At 46.1% G+C, this 15882-nt stretch overlaps 1 protein-coding gene across 1 annotated transcript in view; it reads left to right on the plus strand.

The window, feature by feature from the left end:
* The first annotated feature begins 6560 nt into the window (after positions 1-6560).
* Positions 6561-15882, plus strand: part of LOC134533923 (translation elongation factor 2-like) — a 74482-nt gene continuing 65160 nt past the window's right edge. Inside the window, exons 1-2 of the mRNA XM_063371734.1 lie at positions 6561-6672; positions 6972-7186. Of these exons, the coding sequence (XP_063227804.1) occupies positions 6670-6672; positions 6972-7186 (218 nt within the window). The 5' untranslated portion in view covers positions 6561-6669. The remainder of the gene's footprint in view (positions 6673-6971; positions 7187-15882) is intronic.

The following is a 15882-nucleotide window of genomic DNA, read 5'->3' on the forward strand; positions in this document are numbered from 1 at the left end:
ATCGCCGCCCGCCAGACCAGGCGGCGGTGTGCCCCCGCACCCGTCGACGTCCCGCTCCGGGTCGTCGGCGAGTGGCGCCGCGGCACTGGCACCCCCGACGCACCCAGCACCGCCTGCGGGACCTGACTGGGCACCATCGCCGCGGCTGGGGCGAGCGGGGAACACCACGGACAAGCTGATGCGGGTGCCCGTCTTGCTGAATGGCCAGCCCGTCCACGGCCTGGTGGACACCGCGGCGAGCCACACCTACGTCGCGGCCCACCTGGTTCCCGAGGCGGACCTGGAGCAGCAGGAGGGAGGCGTCCAGCTGGCCACCTGGGGAGCTAGCGCGCTCACGACGGGGCGCGCCCAGGTAAGAATCGACGTCAGGGACATGTGCAGTCGGACAACAGCCCTGGTGGTGCCGGAGCTGAGGGACGACCTGATCCTGGAACTACCGTGGCTCGTGCAGGAGGACGCCGCCATCGACGTAGGTGAGGGTAGGATTCACGTCGGGCGTCAGGGAAGGAGGACGCTGTACAGTGTCAACCAGAGGGGGACAGCCCCGCCAACCCCCGTCATCACCCTAGCGGACCTGCAGAACGAGGTGCCCCCAGAGTACAGGGACATGTTCAATGGGGTACTGGCCCAACAAGCGCAGGTGTTCGCCGCCGCGGACATGCTGCGGCGGACCACAGTCACCCAACACAACATCCCGACACGACCACACGAGCCCCGCTTTGTCAAGCCCTTCGGGTTCGGACCCAGGGAGCGAGAGGCGATTCAGGCCCAGATCGCGGAGATGTTGCGGGACGGGGTAATCGAACCGAGTGAGTCGCCGTACAATTGCTTGGTAGTGATGGCCAAGAAGAAGGACGGCTCACTCCGGTTCTGCGTAAACTTCAAGCCCATTAACGCAGTCACTATCCCCGCCCCTCCACCGATCATCAACATCATGGACGCACTAGCAGGGTTGGGGGAGGCAGGCATATTCACCTCCCTGGACCTCAAGTCAGGGTACTGGCAGGTACCGGTCCGCCCCGAGGACCGGCCGAAGACGGCCTTTACCGCGCCCGACGGCCGCAGGTTCCAGTTCTGCGCCATGCCGTTCGGGCTGATGGACGCCCCCGCGACTTTTCAGACCATGATGGTGCGCGTCCTGGACGGGTTCGTGGGCAAGTTTGCCGCGGCCTACCTGGATGACGTCATCATCTGGTCGCGGACGTGGGAGGACCATGCGCACCATCTCGCCATGGTCCTCGAACGGCTGGCCCGCCACGGCCTGACCTGCGCGGCCCGCAAGTGCCATGTCGGCGCGGTGGAGCTCGCCTAGCTGGGGCACATGGTGAGCGTGGACGGGTGCTGGCCTCTACCAGCCCAGCTCGATCTGATCGAATCCAAGCCTCCCCCACGTACCCGGAAGCAGTTGCAACAGCTGGTGGGGCTGCTCAACTGGCTCAGGAGCTTCATACCCGACTTCGCCATCGTCATCGCCCCCCTGACCGACCTTCTGTCGCCCAAGTATCGGTTCCGGTGGACCCCGGAGGCCGACCACGCCCTGAACGCCGTCAAACGCCTGTTCCGGGAATGTCACACCCTTGCTCGCCTGCAACCCGCGGAGCACATATACCTGCAGACCGACGCCAGCCAGGAGGGCATGGGCGCGGTCCTGTATCAGCTGGGTCCCGACGGGGAGCGGCGCGTCGTGGAATACGCCAGTTCCAAATTTGGGCCGGCGGCGCGCCGCTACCACGTGAACGAGCAGGAGTGTCTGGCGGTCGTGTGGGCCGTGGGACGCTACCGGCACCACCTCGAGGGTCGACCCTTTACACTCCGGACTGACAGCCAGTGCCTAAAGTGGCTGGATTCGGTGCAGGGGCGGAAATCCAAGTTCACCCGGTGGGCTCTCACCTTACAAACCTTTGACTTCCATGTAGAGCACGTGCCGGGTCGGGAGAATCAACTGGCCGACGAGTTGTCCCGCCACCCCGACCCGGGCACGGAGTTCGAGGACGAGGGGATGTGGGAGGAGTTGTTGCCGCCACCTGGAACTCCCCATGAACAGCCCGAGGGGGGGGGGAGACAGCCGCCCTGTACGCCACCCAACACCCCGCTACGCCGGAAACCCCCCAGCCCGACAACCTGGCCCGCCTCGTCCAGGTCGTGCGTCACGCACAGCTGACGGACGCGACGGCGCTCGCCGACGTGGCCGCGTGCGCGGCCGGGCACCGCTCCTTCCAGCGGTGCCTGGACGGCGAGCTGCAGACACGCGCCCCCGGCGACATGGAGAGCTGGCGCACATACGTGCCCGCCGCCGCCCGTCCGGCGGTAATGCACTTCTATCACGATCACGACCTGGCAGGGCATCCCGGGGCGGAACAGACCCAGGAGGCGCTGCGACACACCTTCCACTGGCCCGGGGTAGCGCGAGACGTACGGGAGTACGTCCGGGGCTGTCAGCCGTGCCAACAACGCAAGGCCCGGAGGGCCGACGGGGTAGAACAACAACAGCCCCGCCGGCCACAGGCACCCTTCCACACGCTGGCGTTGGACGTCATGGGCCCGTACCCAAGGACACCCAGGGGGAAGCGTTTCCTCGTGGTAGTCACCGACCTATTCACGCGATGGGTGGAGGCGTTCCCGGCGTCTAACGTCAGGGCGCGTACGATCACCAACCTGTTGGAAGGGGAGGTCTACTCCCGGTACGGCTTCCCGAAGGTCCTCCTGACGGACAACGGCAGTCAGTTCATGGGCAAGCAATGGCGGGCGGACTGTCGCCGTTGGGGCACCACCCACCATACTACCCCCACGTACCATCCTCGCGCCAATCCCACGGAGAGGAGAAATCAGGACATCAAGGCCCAGCTCCGGCTACGCCTGGGGGATGACCACACTAAATGGGACGTGCACTTGCCTAAGATCTTGTATTGCCTGAGGCGGCGCATCAACGCCGTTACCGGCCACTCTCCCGCGGAGCTCGTACAGGGGCAAAACTTGGCACTCCCGGGAGAGTGCCGAGTAGCCAACACAGCCACCGAGGACTGGTGGGGAGAGGAGCTGCGGCCCCAAATCGAGGCCATGCGAGAGCAGGCGCGGGAGAGACAGGCCCAGTTCCTCGCTCGCAAAACACCCGCCACCACGCACGCCCCTGTCCCCCTCACACCCGGACAGTGGGTATACGTTCGCCAACACCACCTTTCGGCGGGGGCAAAGAACTTCTGCGCCGTGCTGGCCCCGAAGTGGTCCCCGCCGCGGCAGGTGCTGTGGAAGACGGGGCCGTCCACCTACGCCGTGCGCACCCCGAGCGGACGTCCGGCCAAGGTACATCGGGACGATTTAAGACTAGTAACCACCCTCCCCGACACACCGACCGACGGGGCGAGGGGGCGACACACGGGGGGCCCCGATTCCACCGCACCCACGGACGTCAACATCCCGACGAGTCCAGTCGCCGTACCCACTGACGTCAACATCCCGACGAGTCCAGTCGCCGTACCCACTGACGTCAACATCCTGACGAGTCCAGTCACCGTACCCACTGACGTCAACCTCCCGACGAGTCCAGTCGCCGTACCCACTGACGTCAACCTCCCGACGAGTCCAGTCGCCGTACCTGCTGACGTCAACATCCTGACGAGTCCAGTCATCGTACCCACTGACGTCAACCTCCCGACGAGTCCAGTCGCCGTACCCGCTGACGTCAACATCCTGACGAGTCCAGTCACCGTACCCACTGACGTCAACCTCCCGACGAGTCCAGTCGCCGTACTCACCAACGACCAACCGGACGGGGCAGGGGCGACGACATACTCCCGTAACCACCCCGCTACTGACCCCACCGACACGGGCGAGACCGCACCCATCGTGAATCACCCGGACGACGAGGCCTACGTACCGGAAGCGGACGAGGAGGACGAGCCGTGGTGGCCGCTGGACCTAAACCTGAGCACGTCGACATTCCGTGTAGTGATTGAGGAACCGGCGGCCGAGGCAGGGGACAAGGAGATATTGGAGAGGAGATATCCACGCCGGAGGCGGCGTCTGGTGCGGCCCACGTGCTGTACAGGAGAACCGCCGGCAGGGGGAGAAGGAAACGGGGCAGCTGGCCCGCAAGCTAGGGCAGACAGGGACACGAGGGACCTAGACGAGCAGGCCGACACAGGGACAGCCCGGCCCCAGAGGGACCGACGGGCCCCTTCGCACCTAGGGGACTACGTCACCGGCGACCAGGCCGACAGGGAGGCAAATAGCAACCGGGGGGCCGGGGCCCCCACTCGCACCCACCGGCCCGAAACTGAGCCCCCAGGCCCCCGTGGCCGCCTAGGCTGCACTCGCCATGCCCCTACCCACCTCCGGGACTACTTCCTGGGGACAATGTCAGCACTCACCGGGGGCACACAGCCAGGGACACCCAGCCTCCACAGGGGGGGGGGGCCATATTCATCTGGAGGGACCACACCTTGCCCCAGTGTCATACTCATAGCTTAGCCAGACCCGTGTGCGAACCAGTGCAACGTCAGAGTGCTGCGACCCGCCGTGTGTAAAGGTGTTGAGGCACATAGCGGCCTCGTCGAGGGGGGGACATTTGACGCCGCCGTCAGTGCTTCCTCTGAGAGCACAGGCCGTTATGTGTCCTCAACACCTGATAGTGCCGCGCCCCGAACGCGCAACGTAGTGCAGTGCCCCGAACGGCGTGACGTCAGTCACGGCCTCCTACGTGTGCAAAGCGCCCGGCCGGGTGTGGTACTGCGCAAGGGTAGTGTTTATTTATGCATTGGGTAATATAAACAGAAACTAATAAATCTAAAACCATCAATAATCAATGTTAATTTAGTAATCATGTTATAAAGGGTTATAATTCACAAAACTGGCCGAAGTCATCTTCCCGCGCTCCGCAGTTTTCCCGCGGAATTTCCCCCCTCCCTGGCCCCGGCGGCCAGGGAGGTTAGTCAGTCGCCATCCAGCACTCGCCCGGGCCGGCAGCCCACGCACGGGGAGCCTTCAACTTTCGCGCCAACATCTTGTAACTGCAATAGGTAATTATAACCAAACCGTTTTTATATCAGCTCCCCGGTCGGCCCACATCGGCCGTTAGCATCCTCGCGCGGTCTATTAATAAAATGTGTATCCCACTCAGGGATTTTGATATCATACGTAATCCATTAGGTGATCCTTCGTGGCACCTGCGCGTCACGCTATAACGCCCCACCTCGGGGCATAGTTCTTTGCCCACGCAGGGCGGCACTGCGCCAAATGCGACCACAAACAGTAGGACGAGTCATCAACTGAGACGTGCCACGGCCACGTGTGGGATATCGTACCAGATTCCACTGTGTCCGTACCCAGCTTAACGTGGCCTTCGCCACCCCGCGGACTAGCCGCTTGTGCATATCCTCCTGTGCGGGAATAATCACAGTAATTTAGTGTAATGTGTTTTCATAAGTAAATTCACGGGACCTGCCGTCCATTTAGTGTAATGTGTTTTCATAAGTAAATTCACGGGACCTGCCGTCCTTTTAGTGTAATGTGTTTTCATAAGTAATTTGCGGGACCGATCGCCCACACACCTCACGTCGCGTCCGAGTACTCTCGCAGAGGCCATAACAGGTTCATCGTGCGCGGAGTTTAGGTCGACGATGAAGCGGCCAGTTACGTGAACGTGTGGCGTGTAGACTGTGCTACGCAATAAAACGGCTACAAGTACGTGTGTGTTTCATTAATAAGGCGTCCTGGGAGGCCATAACAGCCCGGGGAGTCCTTTGTCGCCGCATCCCTGCCTGCAGCCACGAGGCCAGGAACCCCACCCTTGAGATTCAAAATTAACCCACCAGCTTAAATTTACGTAAATTCAGATCAGGCAACGGGGACGGCGTCAGTTTCAGGGATGAGCATGCAGCACTCGCACAAGGGGGCCGAGGCCAAATGCAAGACACGACAACATGTCTGCAGTACCTAGTCTTGGCAAAGATGGTCTTATCATTTTCTCAAGCCTAGTCTCAGCAACTATGTAACATGCTTATGCTATGGTTTTGTTAAACAACGACTAAGATACAGGAGTATGACCTCTCAAAAAGAAATATAGGACTATCATAAAACGGTCGTCATCAAGACTGTCTTGTTTGCAATCATTTGAGACAATCTCATGCAACGTCTATGGCACCCAATTTTTTTTAAATAATAATGAATATAATAATTTCTTGTTTAAGGAATTGCTCAAGTCTTAAATATGAATACCAAGCTAGTTCCTATTATTAATAAATTAACTAATTGACATGTGAAATACTTATCTTGTATTAAGATAAATAAGTGATTTTAATAATAAAAATATCCTTAAAAATATCAATATTTTAAACTACTTTTCCGTTTTGACTAATTATTATTCATACTGTGGAATCTTTTATTTATTTTTAAAAGATTGTTTAATCAAATATATTTACATAAACAATAAACCATTACTACATTTCTGACTTTGAAATATTATTAATGCTTCTAATAACAGTAAATCTCTTCTGAATATTTATGGCTTGAACTATGAATAGTTTGCAACAGTTTTATTGTTACTGTGGTTATGTTGCCAGCCTGTTAAAAGCCTGTCAAATCAAATCAGCTGTCTCCATCCATTCAGCGGGAGTCCGTAACTGTGTGCTATAGGTATTGCACACTTGCACGGGAAAACGATTGCCATCCAAAATGGTAAGGCTTATTTCACCATTATTTTCACTTTTTGTTGTTTTGTTGTTTGAATTCGAAATGTTGATATTAGGGTTACTTTCAGAATTCAATACTGAGATGTAAAGATAGATTGCACAACAATTTGAAATTAGTAATCTCTTCCCAAAATACGGTTTTTAGAATGTTTACTGGAATTTACGCCTTACAAGTTAACTCTTTCTTAGTTTTGTGTTTTTTTAGTAGTTCGTAATTGAATTATTTGTGTAATTTTTAAGAAAAATTATGTATTTGCTTCACTTTGTTGATATTTTGTGTTTTAGGTGAATTTCAGTATAGATGAGATACGTGTGATGATGAACAAGAAGAAAAACATCCGGAATATGTCTGTCATTGCACATGTGGATCACGGCAAGTCAACACTGACAGACTCCCTGGTTTCAAAAGCTGGAATTATTGCCAGTGCCAAAGCTGGTGATATGAGATTTACAGACACAAGGCAAGATGAACAGGAGAGATGCATCACTATTAAGTCCACGTAAGTTACTTTTACCGGTACAACCTTTACATATATATATTTTTTAAGTATTTTCTTCCAGCACACAATTCACCACGCATGTCTTGGGCAAGTTCCAAAAGCGACAGTGACAGAGTTTGCTACTGAGGATAAGTTAGAGGTGGGTCGTAGAGTATCAACCTGCTACTTTGTAACTGATACACACCTATATCAGGTAATGCAAACGAGTACACTATTCAAGTATCAAGTACTTTAGTATCAGTTTAGAATTCGCCTGGAGCAACACCACGGCCAATGTGCGCAGATGACGGTTACTTGGGCGGAGCTTGTGAAAGGGGAGGGAGCGGCACGACGAATAAGGGATAAAGAAGGGAAAGAATGTAGGGGAGGAAGCACAGGGGAAGGCGTTGAAGGAGAGGCGCAGAGCAAAATTGTTAAGAGTCGTTTTGATTATTGTCCCACATCAAAGTACGCTCAGTGCGCAGTGCGTGCTTCTTGCGAAGACTGAAGACTCTAGCTAGTACGCTAATAGCGATACAAGACCAAGGACGCTGGTTCTAGATCCATCATCCTTAGGTGATAGATATGTGGATCTACGATCTAGGAAGCAAAGCTAAAACACCGTCTCGTTCAATAATAACACTAATGAAATTTTAATATTAAAAAGTACATTAATAAAAGATATAATATTTATATTTGTGCACCTAACAGCTATGAAAATGCAAATGAATTCTCAGTTGACCCTAATAACAGATGTAATCAATATATGGACTTTATTTTTTCGAAAACAATTAGTCAATAGTGTTTTCATACATTAAAAGATTACCATTTTATCAAACATTGAAAAAAAAAAAAAAAAAAAAAAACATAGATTTATTAGTGAGCATACTATATCAATAGACATTTGAGTTACATCAGGCAGATAGTGCCAAAATCGATAAAAATACAAATACTTTGCAAGTTCAGTCACTATTTAACATAAGTATTGCATTATTTTCTTAACTTACACATTTGATGTTCGGGAACATCGGTTCAGTCACTATTTACAATATTTCTTATTGGCATTTAGAAAAACAAGTTTCTTGACTTTCTCGCTTGATGTTCGGGAACGTCGATCAGACAAAATAATTCCAGTTTTTGAAAACAATCGTTCACAAGGAACAGAGATAGCAACTGTAGCAAACTTCTCTAGGACTACTCTCTTGAGATTTGGGTAGTTGTAAGAGTGTCGATCATCGCTCCTACTTCTGGACAGTGATAGTGATGTTAAACTATCTTGATTCTGATCAGGTAACTGTACAGTTGGATGTTTATGTTTCAAATGTTTCTTCAGATTAGTCGATGATGATTTATAACTCAGTTTTTGTTTACACAAATTACACTTAGCAAACTCATTATTTTCTGTGAAAAAAATTCCACACAAATTAAGTCTTTTTCCTGCACTTATCCATTCTTTATTTCACTATAAAGATACTAACTACAAAGCATGACAGCCCGCAACAATGTACGTGGTAATACACGGTCAGGACGAACTGCAGTGAATGTTGAACTGATTGATACTGGCTGTATTAGGCGGGCATGAGCGTAACAGAGGTAGAGAATAACCGGGCATGATAAATAATGTATCAGATTCTCCTTACGGTCGCACGGTCTGCGTACGCGGAGCTTTTTTTTTTTTTTACTGTTGGAGAGAATTAAGAACAGGGAGGGGAGGTTGTAAGAGAGTGAGAAATACTCCTTTAACGTCGGAAAGGGGGGAATGAATTATGATGAGAAGGGGGGGGGGGGCTGCAGTTTACGAAAGGCGTGGAAAGAGAACACCGATACCTTTTTACGCTGGTGATGACGGCACGGAGGATGTGTAACCTGTAACGAGAATGCTGATATCTTGTTGCTTCCTGGGATCGCTAATGCTCTAGCTGATACAGAAGTATCAGCTACTTGTTACTAGTACATTACCGTATCAGTAACAGGTTGGAACAGATACCGAAAATTGCTGTAACAACCCACCTCTAGGATAAGTTAGATTCGAATTTGAAAAATTACCGGATCCTACCATAATTATCGTACACACCTTAAAAACACAGAAATTCCTTCGTGCAACAACAGCCTGTCAATTCCTTAAATTAATGTGTGTAAAACAGGGGTAAAAATTATATATACATGTTCATGAACTTATACGTGTTAATAAAATGGTTTACAAGACCATTCTTCAATACTAAATAAAAACATAAATGTTAAATAAGTATAAATTAGATTACAAACTGAGATTCGAATTTGAAAACAAGAAGCATAATTTTGATATATAAAAATAAACTAGGCTATAGTGCAACATTCGACTTGTTGCAAACGTTTAAGGAGACCCTTGGTTACACCACACAACCTTCAGAATTGGGGGATATGGCACCATTTTTTACTATGAGACCCCCATTTGGTAACTGTGTATTTTGATCAGACTTAATAAAAAAAATCAATAAAAAATAAACTAGACAACGGTGCAGCATTTGGCTTGGTGCAAACATTTAAGGAGACCCTTGGTTTCACCATTTATTAATTCTTTTTTATTGACAAGTCCGATCAAAATACACACAGTTACCAAATGGGGGGGCTCGTGGTAAAAAATGGTGCCATATCCCCCAATTCTGAAGGTTATGTGGTGTAACCAAGGGTCTCCTTAAACGTTTGCACCAAGCCGAATGTTGCACCATAGGCTAGTTTATTTTTATATATCAAAATTATGCTTCTTGTTTTCAAATCAAATCTCAGTTTAGAATTTTACTTAATCCTAACTAACCATTTATGTTTTTATTTAATTTTTAAGAACGGTCTTGCAAACCATTTTATTATCACATATAACTTCATGAACATGTATATATAATTTGTTTTTTCCTGTTTTATACACATTAATTTAAGGAATTGATTTAGGTTGTTGTGGAAAGAAAGAATTTCTGTGTTTTTAAAGTGTGTACGATAATTAGGTATTATGGTACGATCAGGTAATTTTTCAATTTTGAATCTAACTTATCCTCAGTGAGTTTGCTGTGCGTACAGGCTGCCATCTATTTGTGTGTTCTGTTGCATCATGAATTTTGATTGGTGCAGTATTGTAAAACGTTAAGTGTTAATCTAGGGTAGCAGCAGCACTTGACATGTACTGTCGAGTAACAGGCGATTTGCCTAAAGTCATTTCGCCTAAAGGCGTTTGCCTAAAGGCGATTTGCCTAACGGCGATTTGCCTAACGGCGATTTCTCTAACGGAGTTTTCTCTAACTGAGTTCTGCCTGATGGCGTTTTGTCTAACGGCGATTTGTCTAATGGCGATTTGCCTAACGGCGTTTTGACTAAAATGTTACTATGATGACAAAACCTCATTTTGCCTAATGGCGAAGTGCCTAATGGCATTTTGCTAATGGCGATTTGCCTAACAGCATTTTGCCTAACCTAACCTAGACTAACCTAACCTAGACTAACCTAACCTAGACTAACCTAACCTAGACTAACCTAACCTAGACTAACCTAACCTAGACTAACCTAAGCTAGACTAACCTAAGCTAGACTAACCTAAGCTAACCTAACCTAACTTAAGCTAACCTAAGCTAACCTAACCTATCAGCGGTTTGCCTAACGGCGATTTGCCTAACGGCGTTTTGCCTAACGGCGTTTTGCCTAACGGCATTTTGCCTAAACGGTGTTTTGCCTAAAATTAGGCAAAATGCTTTTAGACAAAACGACACATGCTCGTACTGTAAATAAATAAATGGAGATTTTAACAAGTGAGATCAAATTTGGCAATTGTCACTGTTTGCAGCAAATGACTGTCCTGTATAATCATGGAATGCTAATTTGTTACGATACTGTGATGTAAGTCACTGTGTAGATTCACTTATGGATGGTTACACTGCTACTTGTGATCAGAGTTTTACAAATAATGGTTTGAAAATGTTTGTCATTTGTTGGAAATTTGCAATCAAACCGGACTCCTTTGCTAAAAATCATTCAAACGTTAGTTAATTTGAATTTACAAAGCAGCAACAGTGCTGATGAAAAATTAATCTCAAGTCTATTGGCTGGAACAATTTAATGACATTTTGTTGGTATAGGTATTGATTTTTATTTTAGGCAGAATTTTGAAATGTTTATAGTTGGCTACCTGTTTTTTTTTTTTTTTTTTTTTTTTTTTTTTTTTTTAATAAATGGTTGTTGCAGAGTCCACAAATTAGTGCCTGTGGTCACTGCTTATTTCAGTTTTTTAATAATTGAAAAATAGGTAAATTTATAGAGCTGCGGCTTTTCCTCTCTCTACATTTTTGCAAATTACTACTTGAATCTGAGGAATTTACGTGTATAGGTAAAGTTATGTCAGTTTAACACTTACTGCATGTGTAAATGTGTGTGCTGCGTATGTATCTGTTTTGGTTCAACTTGGTTCAACTTGTGTCATATGTGAATTTGTATTAATAAGGAAAATGACCTGTGTATTAACTGTTTTGGTACTACATATTTGTGTTAAGTGTGGTTTTGTATTATTAAGGAAAGTAGTCCTTACATAATATAACACATATTTTTGTGATTGCTACTATTTAAACAAATTAATCTAGGTAAACTTCGGCTTATAGCAACCACAGTCTGCTTGCTATAGTGATTTTGTTGTGATTAATAGCATTTTTTTTCCATGAGTGATCTCCCTGTTTGTTATCACCGCTCTACTGTTGCCTTGATCCTATTTGGAACCTGACACTGGTTCTCAAGAGATCCTTAGGAATACAGTGTAGCTGAGACTGTTTTCTAAAAGAAGGGACTTTAATGTCTATGTGTTAAGGCTAGGGCCAAGACTGTCTTCCATCCTAATTGGTTTTCACTTGAAATGGAAATATTAAGGTAGAAGTCTTGGCCCCAGCCATAACGTACTGGCAGTAAACATACCTGTCCATTTTGAAAACAGTTTTGGCTATGTTATATTCATAAGGATCTCTGGAGAACAACAGGATCATGTTACAGCTAGTAGTAAGAAAACAGTAGGGTGGTGACTACAATCAGGCCAATCTCTCGTGGAAAGTAGTTTTCTATGCTCTAATAAAGCACAACATGGCAATGGCCGTGTTACTGCACAGGCTACTTACTGTGACCTATACATTGTAATTTATTAGAAACCAGTAGGGTTAGTAGAATGTATGTAGTGTTAAAAAAACACTTTGATTTTTATATAAAAAAAATTAATGGAAAAGCCATGATTTTTAAGATTGACCTAAAATTGAACACACAGATATTAGTATATTTTTTTAGTACAAATACTCTTTTTAACAATTAAAGTAATGCAGGTATAATTAAAATCCTTGTTTACAGACATTTAAAACTAAAAAAAAAAAAAAAAATAGTTTTTTTTTTAATGTGGGAAGTGTTTGTAACTAGAAAAGGAACATTTATTCCAAATGTTTTATGATCTGACATTTTGTAAATCATTTCTTACACATTTACGTATGATGATAATAACCTACATAAAATCTGTTCAGATTATAGAAACGTCTGGTCCTGCTATGCCAATTGATCATCATGGTTTTAAATAACCAGTTCAGTTGGTTCTTCCCAAAGTTATTTGGCTATTAAATTCAAATAGTTTTTAATCATTATCAAATCTGTTCATGAAACAAGTTCGAGCAAGAACTCAAATGGTACACCTGGGAATTGTCAATATAGTGCTGTTGACTGATGCTACTTGTATGCTAATAGCTTCCAGCACACAATGCGCCATGCCGTAGTCTTGTCTTGGGCCAGTCCCAAGAGCGACAGTGACAGTGTTGGCTGTGCTAATGGAAGCAGATGAGTGCAGACTGCCATAACGCTACTGCAGGACCTCTATCTTTATGTCCAGTTGCAGCATGCTGAGTGCAGATTGCTACAAAATAGTTTACCTCATGTCACTGGAATTGTTGTGTAATATCTGTGCAACTTTTATTAATTCAAAGTAAAATCTGCTACAGTATTGACATTGAGGGGAATTTATTGAATTGACTAATTAGGCTCGTTGTGGACCGTTGACATGGGCGCCACTACGTGGATGGGCACGTGGACCCGGCTAGTGACTCCGTCTCTGGGTCATGACGTCGCTCGTATGGGTGCTAGGCTTGATCCCCCCTATATGGCGTTAAAGCCTACCCTACCAACCTGCTCTGAGCGGCAGGTACGCTTTTACACTACCGAATGATAATCGTCAGTGGGATCTTAGGGCGTCCCACATGCTCCGGTCTCCTATGCAGGAAGCACGCGTGGTCACACAATCATGTACTCGCTCGCATATCTGTTTGGAGGGGCTTATTCTGGTTGAGTCGTACAGGAACGAACACATTTATGAAAGTTAATTTTATGTTATAAGCTGTAAAAGATGCAAACTGCAATTCAACTGGGTTAAGGGCAGACCAGAACACAGCTTGGTCTTGTCTATAAACTGTTGTGTAGTTTGATTTAAAATGTCCTCCATGACTTAAATGTTTAATTAAACAGTCTACTACCCAGGGTAAACCTCGGAAGATGAAAAAGGGTTAAAAAGACATTGATGACGGCAGATGCTAAAGATTGGTTGAAATTAAACGGTGATGTTGATGAGGTGCATAGGTTGCGTCCTACCCAGGGCAGTGGAGGAGAGAGACTGGGTGTGGTCCGACTGCCATGGCGGAAGGAAGCAGTTGAACTACTGTTGGGCCTTTTATAATTTCGTGAAGCAACAGATAACACAACAGGACCTCTCGAACACTGAATAAGTAATTAGTCACAATTAATCATTAAGTATTATATTTATAACATTTATGTGTAGTAATTATTAAGTTAAAAAATAAACTGCCTGCGTAGGGGTGCATTTTGAAATGTTTGTGCATTGTGCTACTCTGTCCTTATTTAAGTCTAAAGAAAATAAAATACTTGGGGGATTAAAATATAAGTAAAATTACAAATTATTAGTTAAATTATTATTCTAGGGGTGTGGGGCTCAGACTGCTCACCTCTTGCGGGGCGGACAAACATACACATATAGACACACTCGGTGGGAGGTTTGAATATAGGGTGATGGTGGGAGAAGAGCTAGACACATCGGGCTTAGGGAAGGCATAGCCCTGGTCGATGTCATTATATTGTGACTGTGGAAAATGAAGGAAACTTGTTGAATGTGGTGATATTAGATTTTACTTGTTCAGCTATATTTACATAAAGGATTTCAAATAGTCTTGGTTGTTGGTATTTGGTTCTTATTTTTTATATCTGTTCTGTTTGTCAATGTTGCATTCAAGCTTACCTTACCAAGTACAATGAGTTTTTTTTACTTGAATGTGCTTATTATAAAGAGTTGTCTTATCCCACAAAAATTACATTTTTCTAATTTTGCAATTTTGGTTTTTAGTTTAGTAAAAGTTTTGGAATTATGAGGCATTAAAATGTTTTAACAAATTAATTTCCCAAGCCATTTTAGTGAAAGGTCTTAAGCATGTTTGGAATTACGGCTGTGCCAAATTAGGGAATTTGCAAGATTTTTGAACATCAATATATAGTTTAAACATATACCATAGAGAAAAAAAAAACATACTTTAAAGTATGAAACTATTTCAGACAAGTTGTAATAAGCAGCTTTATATAAAGAAAGAAAAGAAATTTACTGTAGTTTTGGTAGCACTCAAAAACTCATTACATAAAGGTACGTATGAAATGTTAGCTGCATTAAAACAAAAATACAGAAATGATAATCTCTTAGAGATTTAAAAAGATTGGCAGCATTAATGTGACCTGGCAGCAAAGCTCAACGGCCGGAATCCATCCGCAAAATTCTGAACATGAGTGGCATTATTGGTGCCGAATTTCAGACCCTCATTTGTATTGCTTTTTATGAAAGGCAAACATTCTGATCAATATTACTGAAATGGTGGATGATTGACATATGAGTGTAATAGTAATGTTACCATATGGCTAAAATGTACCATACAACCAAATGAGCAAATATAGTCCATGAAAGAATTCCCCCTTTTATAAATTTTTAATAGCATTAACTGTAAGCATTATAGTGTGCTGGTTTTAGATCACAAAGAGTACTCAAAAAGTTTTAAATAAGTTCATGTGCGAGTACTGGTTTGTATTTTTTCTCACTTGCAACTCCACCTACGCAAAATGTGACTCCTGAGCGTAAGGTGTTTTGTGTTCTGAAGTTATCTGAGAGTGTATCTATAATTTCAGTTCACTGTGCATTTCATTTAAACTTTAATTGTAATCCCCCATGTAACAAAAACATCCGCTGATATAGGCAATTCAAGATGATGGAGCTCTTTCGTTGGGTCTCCACGTTCACCTGACATAACGCCATGTATTTTTTTTCCTTTGGAGCTTTATAAAGGATTGTGTCTACATTGTCGCGGTTCGGGTTTCGTGAGGGTCGTTGCGGTGCTGATTGATAATGGGTGCCACCACGTGGAAGGACACGTGGACCCAGCTGAGATCCGTCTCAGGGTGTGACGTCGTCCGTGTGAGGCAAGACTAGACCCTTGGTGTAATACGCTAAGTTTAATGCATGAGCGTACTCCCATACACGTCTTCACAAGGATATGGTTCCAAGACCCAAGGCACTTAATCGGATCATGGGAATAAGGCCCACACACGTGGCCGCATAAGCGATTACTTATGAAGCGTTAAAAAGTTTTGTTAAGAGTCAAAAATTTAAATAAACAGTCCCTCGACCGAGGCAA

The sequence above is a fragment of the Bacillus rossius genome, chromosome 1, assembly GCF_032445375.1.
Source record: "Bacillus rossius redtenbacheri isolate Brsri chromosome 1, Brsri_v3, whole genome shotgun sequence".
NCBI classification, from domain to species: domain Eukaryota; kingdom Metazoa; phylum Arthropoda; class Insecta; order Phasmatodea; family Bacillidae; genus Bacillus; species Bacillus rossius.